General features: G+C 43.9%; 1 protein-coding gene across 1 annotated transcript; it reads left to right on the top strand.

Moving 5' to 3' along the window:
• Window positions 1-241: 241 nt before the first annotated feature.
• Window positions 242-5710, top strand: PCDH20 (protocadherin 20). Its single transcript, XM_007080448.3, has 2 exons — window positions 242-403; window positions 1444-5710. Exons 1-2 carry the CDS (start codon window positions 272-274, stop codon window positions 4168-4170), a joined length of 2859 nt encoding a protein of 952 aa, XP_007080510.2. The 5' UTR covers window positions 242-271; the 3' UTR covers window positions 4171-5710.
• The last annotated feature ends 1378 nt before the right edge of the window (window positions 5711-7088 follow it).

The following is a 7088-nucleotide window of genomic DNA, read 5'->3' as shown; positions in this document are numbered from 1 at the left end:
GGGCCAGACCGGGTGGCGCCACGTCGCAGTCTTGAGAGGCAAGTCCCCCCGTTCCGGCTCCTCCGGCGGGGTCCGGACTCACCCACGTCCTGGGAAGGAAACCATGACCGTGCCCTTTAGCCCCGCGCCTTTCCGCCCCCCTTTCGCGCCCATCCTTAATTGACGAGCCAGTGACTATTGGCTGAAGTTCCCCAGCGATTTGCATGAACAGAGAGGGAGTGTCTTCTGCCGCCCTCCCGTCAGGAGCGCGCTGACTGCAGCCTCCCTGGGAATGCGCGGCCGAGGGAATGCGCGCAGCTCGCGGGCCCTGGCAGTGAGCTGGCGCCCGGCGACCTGGCACCCGCGCCTGGATATGGGGCGTCTAAGTCGTCCCAGGAGCAGCACCAGCCACAGAAGCCTGCCGGTAAGGGTTGGGGTCCAGACAAGTTGCGGTGCTGTGAGGCAGTTCCTACTCCTTGACGGTTTTTCGAACCTTTTACCTCAATCCAAACTTCACGGGAAGGTTGGGGGAGGGAAAGGGAGTTTGGGATAAGGTGTCTTCATTTTAGCGAGGAATCGGCTAGTCCTTGGGTCGGGAGAGGAAGTTTCTGAAATAGGAATGTAGGCAGATGAGGTGGGGGGAGGGGGTTATCGGCTTGAGACACAGGGGTGCGGAGATTATGTCCTGCTGCCGGCACCTGCTAGCACTGGCCGCTGTAATTGACAAATTGTTTTTGCGTAAGCATTTTCCGCCTCTCCTACTCTTCCCTCAGGGGAGGGGGATTAGTGAGGGCTTAATAGTAGGTGGCGATCCAGGTCCTTTCGGTTTGATAGATGAGAGCTAAAATGAAAATCACTTCTCTGACCCAAAGTGTTTATTTAATGGGGGAGGGGGGGTCCGAAGGAAACGTGTCACTGTTTCCCGTATTATTATTATTGATATTGTTGTTGGCAGCGGTGGTCTCACAAAAAGGGATGTAGCACATTTCGCGTTCCGGGGACCTTAGTGGTAGAAACATTTCAATGGGAAATAAATTGATGAATCGCCCATCATCGCTCATTCCTCTCCACTACCAACCTTCTCCCTCCCCATAGCCTACCCCGGTGGTTTCCCTGCGGCGTTGCGCAGTCCCTGAGCGGAGTCCTCTCCACTCGGCCGCGTGTTTCCAGGGATGCTTTATGGCTTGGGATTCCGATTATTAACTCAATGAGGGTGCTGATGGAGAGTGGGGGGGAAAAGGGGGGGGGGGTGCAGAAACTGAACAGAAACATTAAGTTTTGGCGACAATGTTGCCCCAAAGATCTCCTTTACAGCAAGTTTCCTCTCCATCCCTCTCCGACTAGAGGGTTTGCCTTTGGGAACGGGGATGGGGGCAAATAGGACCCCGTGACACTGGTTTCTGACTCCAATCTCCGTGTTCCCGCGTGTGTGTAACGAGCCTTCTCCCCTCCCCCCACTTTCAGCATCTCTTTCTGTTTTTCCTCTTCGTGGGACCCTTCAACTGCCTCGCAAGTTACAGCCGGGCCACGGAGCTTCTGTACAGCCTGAACGAGGGACTGCCGGCGGGGGTGCTCATCGGCAGCCTGGCCGAGGACCTGCGGCTGGTGCCCCGAGCCGCCGGGAGGCAGAACCAGCTGCCGCAGCTGCCTGAGCGCACCCTGGCTGAGCGGAACCCCCCTCTCTCCTTCAGCCTGGCTTCCCGGGGACTGAGTGGCCAGTACGTGACCCTAGACAACCGCTCCGGGGAGCTGCACACTTCTGACCAGGAGATCGACCGGGAGGCCCTGTGTCTAGAAGGAGGTGGAGGAGGTGCCTGGGGCGGCAGCATTTCCATCTCCTCCTCCCCTTCCTCTGACTCTTGTCTTTTGCTTCTGGACGTACTGGTCCTGCCTCAGGAGTACTTTCGGTTTGTGAAGGTGAAAATCGCAATCCGGGACATTAATGACAATGCCCCGCAGTTCCCCGTTTCCCAAATCTCAGTTTGGGTGCCAGAAAACGCACCTGTAAACACCCGGCTGGCCATAGAGCACCCTGCCATGGACCCAGATATAGGCACGAATGGGGTGCAGACCTACCGTTTGCTGGACTACCATCGCATGTTCACCCTGGATGTGGAGGAGAATGAGAATGGGGAGCGCACTCCCTATCTAATTGTCATGGGACTACTGGACAGGGAGACCCAGGACCAGTATGTGAGCATCATCATAGCAGAGGATGGTGGGTCCCCACCACTGCTGGGCAGCGCCACCCTCACCATTGGCATAACTGACATTAATGACAATTGCCCTCTCTTCGCAGACTCACAAATCAATGTCACTGTGTTTGGGAATGCTACAGTGGGCACACCGGTTGCAGCTGTCCAGGCTGTGGATAGAGACTTGGGAACCAATGCTCAGATCACTTACTCGTACAGCCAGAAAGTTCCACAGGCATCCAAGGATTTATTCCATCTGGATGAAACCACCGGAGTCATTAAACTTTTCAGTAAGATCGGGGGGAGTGTTCTGCAAACGCACAAGCTCACCATCCTTGCCAACGGGCCAGGCTGCATCCCCGCTGTGACCACGGCCCTGGTGACCATTATCAAAGTCATTTTCAGACCACCTGAAATTGTGCCTCGTTATATAGCAAATGAGGTGGATGGTGTTGTTTACCTGAAAGAACTGGAGCCTATTAACACTCCAATTGCATTCTTCACCATAAGAGATCCAGAAGGTAAATACAAGGTGAACTGCTACCTGGACGGTGAAGGACCATTTCGGTTATCACCTTACAAACCATACAGTAATGAATATTTGCTGGAAACCACAAAACTTATGGACTATGAGCTACAGCAGTTCTACGAAATAGCGGTGGTGGCCTGGAACTCTGAGGGATTTCATGTCAAAAAAATTATTAAAGTGCAACTTTTAGATGACAATGACAATGCCCCTATTTTCCTGCAACCCTTGCTGGAACTAACTATTGAGGAAAACAATGCACCCAATGCCTTTTTGACTAAGCTATATGCTACAGATGCTGACAGTGGAGAGAGAGGCCAGGTTTCCTATTTTCTGGGACCTGATGCCCCATCGTATTTTTCCTTAGACAGTGTCACAGGAATTCTGACAGTTTCTACTCAGCTGGACCGAGAAGAGAAAGAAAAGTACAGGTACACAGTCAGAGCTGTTGACTCTGGGAAGCCACCCAGAGAATCAGTAGCCACTGTGGCTCTCACAGTGTTGGATAAAAATGACAACAGCCCTAGGTTCATCAACAAGGACTTCAGCTTTTTTGTGCCAGAAAACTTTCCAGGATATGGTGAAATTGGGGTAATTAGTGTAACAGATGCTGATGCCGGACGAAATGGATGGGTCGCCCTCTCGGTGGTGAACCAGAGTGATATTTTTGTCATAGACACAGGAAAGGGCATGCTGAGAGCCAAAGTGTCTTTGGACAGAGAGCAGCAGAGCTCCTATACTTTGTGGGTCGAAGCTGTTGACGGGGGCCAGCCTGCCCTCTCTTCAACTGCAAAAATCACAATTCTCCTTCTAGATATCAATGACAACCCTCCTCTTGTTCTGTTCCCTCAATCTAACATGTCCTACCTGTTGGTACTGCCTTCTACTCTGCCCGGCTCCCCAGTCACAGAGGTCTATGCTGTTGACAAAGACACGGGCATGAACGCTGTCATAGCTTACAGCATCATAGGAAGAAGAGGTCCTAGGCCCGAGTCCTTTAGGATTGACCCTAAAACCGGCAACATTACTTTGGAAGAGGCATTGCTGCAGACAGATTATGGACTCCATCGTTTACTGGTGAAAGTGAGCGATCATGGTTATCCCGAACCTCTCCACTCCACCGTCATGGTGAATCTATTTGTCAACGATACTGTCAGTAATGAGAGCTACATTGAGAGTCTTTTAAGAAAGGAACCAGAAATTAACATAGAGGAGAAAGAACCACAGATCTCCATAGAACCAACTCACAGGAAAGTCGAGTCTGTGTCCTGTGTGCCTACCTTAGTAGCTCTGTCTGTAATAAGCTTGGGTTCTATCACACTTGTTACAGGGATGGGCATATACATCTGTTTAAGGAGAGGGAAAAAGCATCACAGGGAAGACGAAAATTTGGAAGTACAAATTCCACTCAAAGGAAAAATCGACTTGCATATGAGAGAGAGGAAACCAGTGGCTATTTCTAATATTTGACATTTCATTGTGGAATAACCCAGAGATGTTTTCACTGACTTGGGGTAGTCTCATCACCTAAACAAGAGTGTGTAGATGGCAGTTCCAATGGAGGACAACTAATTTATAACTTGTACTATATTGTAAATAAGCTGTTTACAGGTTTTTAAATTCAAAATCAGAGGTTATAAAATGTGTACAGCATTTTCTAATGAAAATTAGTACTAACAGCTATAGAGAACTGTTATTAAAAAAAAAAAAAAGCTTGGACTGATTTGCAGCTTTCATTCACCAAGCAGATTGGTAGAACCTGGGAATAAGGTAAGAAAATGGTACATTGCATTTTTTTGTCTAAAAAGTCCTTTAGCCACAAGAGGGCATCAACTACTCCTTTGCAGGGAACTGTTTTGAGGTATTGTACATGACAGTTGTTGTACATGAAATTAATGAAAGAGTATATTTTAAATATATTGTTTTTAACATTTAAGAAATATGACATTGAAATAAATTGAATTTCACTGCACTTAAATGTATGATAAGAAAGAAAAGAAATGCATTTGTAAGCAGAATGTTTATTACCTCACAAGTACATCTTGTATAGTTTGAAAGAGAAGGCATTAACAAAGAAGCGCAATTCCTCTTTAGCAAGGGTGAAAACAAGGCCACGTGTTAAGGATTTGACCTGCTGAAGAGTATTTCACTTTCCATGTACTCAGATTGCTTTCTGTTTGCTTTACCACTGCACTTGCTATTACTACATGGGAAATGTATATATTCTCCCTTCCAAACATTGTAACTGGAAATTGTGTCCAAGGAAAACAGCCAGGAGCAAAGAAATGTTTCAATCTTTAGTTGCTTTGTAGGTGTTCACGACATTTTGGTGCTTTGACAACTTGTCAGGTATACTTTATGCTTGGGTTATATATTAGGTTTTTATGTTCTTGGACTCATTTATCACCTGAGTAAGTAAAAATCATATTAAAACGGAATTATTCTAGATGCTAGTGAGCACTACTGGTTGTTTTAGTTGGGCCCCTTATATAAAAGTTATACTTCTTTTTTTGTTGTCCTTTAGGTTTGTTGGCCACCATTTCTGGCTTCCTTCCTTTGGCTTTGGATTAGGTCCAAGAGTTTATTTGTAAGCCCAGCAGCAGATTGCTTTGATAACTTAGCTTTTACTGAATCCTTTGCAATGAAGCAGGCTGGTTCCTCGGTGATTGATCTCTTTCACTTCATTGTGTGAGCTGGGAATTTTATTTTATAGGAGAGCTATAGCAAAATATCTGTGTAAACAAGGAATGTGTTAGCTTAAGCTGGACCATTCTACTTTTTGGCATCATGTGTCTGTACTGTACCAAACGTGTTTATATGTCTGCAAATTAAAGGTATATATTTTCATAATTTCTTTCTCATTTTTACCATTTTATATTTGAACACAGGCTTGTACTTTCACTGAAGTGCCTGTTATTGGCATTTGTTTGCTTTTAGAGATAAATGTGGGTACAGTATAAATATTCTGTTTGCTAGAGTTTATATTAAACTAATTCATTACTCAATTAAACATTGGGTAAAGCATTGAATATGTGTGTGTGTGTGTGTATGTGTGTGTGTGTGTATATATGTGTGTGTGTGTGTGTGTGTGTGTGTATATGTGTGTGTGTGTATATATATATGTGTATATATATATATATACACATATATATATAAAATAGAGGGTATGCCTATATGTTTCACAGAAGTTCACATGAGAATTTATACCCACGCATGTGCACATGCATATTAATTTTTGATTTAGTATCAGCTATAAACATTCATCTTACTACATACTTATAACAAATCCTCTGTTAGCTGTGTTACAATAGCTTTCGATACATTTTAAAAATACATTGCAAAAAAAACTGAATGCAAACACCCAAGATCTTTTGAATTTGTATTAACTCATTTTTCTTGTTTTCTTCAGTTTGACAATTTGAATAAGTATAGGAGGCAGTACTGTTTGTTAAAAAAAAAAAGGAAATATATTTTTATTGAAAATTCCTTTTGTATGAGAGGCACCTGAGCTAAGAAACTAAGATCATTTAACCCCCAAAACTTTTCATTCCTAACAGATCTACAGCAATGGAGGAATCCATCCTCTACCATTTTTATACCTTATTTCTCTTTTTTAAAGGAAGGAACTATGTATGAAACAAGTGGTGATATTAATTTTAAAAAACCATCCAGAGTGCAGTGGTGTCAACAGGAGTATAAGTAACAAAATATTTTATTTATTTCTAAATTTGAAGACTGTTTTTGTGTTTCAGGGTATAGACTTCATCTCTAGCATGAGAGATGCCTGTAACATTAATAAAAAGACATATTTCTGAATAACGTCTTGTGCCAGGATTTCCTTTACAAAACCATCTCCTTCACATTAAAAATATTTATAACAAGGGAAGTTAAAGCAAATTAAGCTCAAAGATAAAAGCCCCTTTTTACTAACACCTTGTGCTAGCACAGTTGCCAAAATGTATGCTAATCATGTCAATGTTGCTAGTTGAGCTGGCACAAAAATAAATGTTCCATTCATTAAAAACCCTAATATCCATTTAACAGTTTGAGAACCAGTGAGTCCTCTTTGCCCAATTTAATGAAGAAGAGATTGCTCTGATCTTTGCACTGCCAAATCCATTCTTAGACTACTGAGAAAATTGTTCATTAATTTGGATTGGGAAACTTAAAACCAACGTAGCAATTTCAGCTACAGGGGAAAAAAACAATTTCCGTTACTTGAATGTTTAGAGTCATTCCCTGACCCTATTAAAAAAAAAAAAAAAAAAAAAAGTTTTCCTGGCAGTAACACTTCTATCAATGGTGGTTACAAAGGAATAAAGAAAAATAGATCCTTCTTTTAAAATAATTTTGTAGTATGAGTGTATTAAAAACAAAATCCAAATCCT

Source organism: Panthera tigris, chromosome A1 (genome assembly GCF_018350195.1).
Source record: "Panthera tigris isolate Pti1 chromosome A1, P.tigris_Pti1_mat1.1, whole genome shotgun sequence".
In the NCBI taxonomy this organism is placed as follows: domain Eukaryota; kingdom Metazoa; phylum Chordata; class Mammalia; order Carnivora; family Felidae; genus Panthera; species Panthera tigris.
This window is presented reverse-complemented; position numbering and strand designations above follow the sequence as displayed.

Coding starts and splice junctions, on each gene's coding strand:
- PCDH20 (XM_007080448.3), top strand. CDS start 272: ATGCGCGGCCGAGGGAATGCGCGCAGCTCGCGGGCCCTGGCAGTGAGC. Junction 404..1,443: donor CCAGCCACAGAAGCCTGCCG/GTAAGGGTTGGG, acceptor CCCCACTTTCAG/CATCTCTTTCTGTTTTTCCT.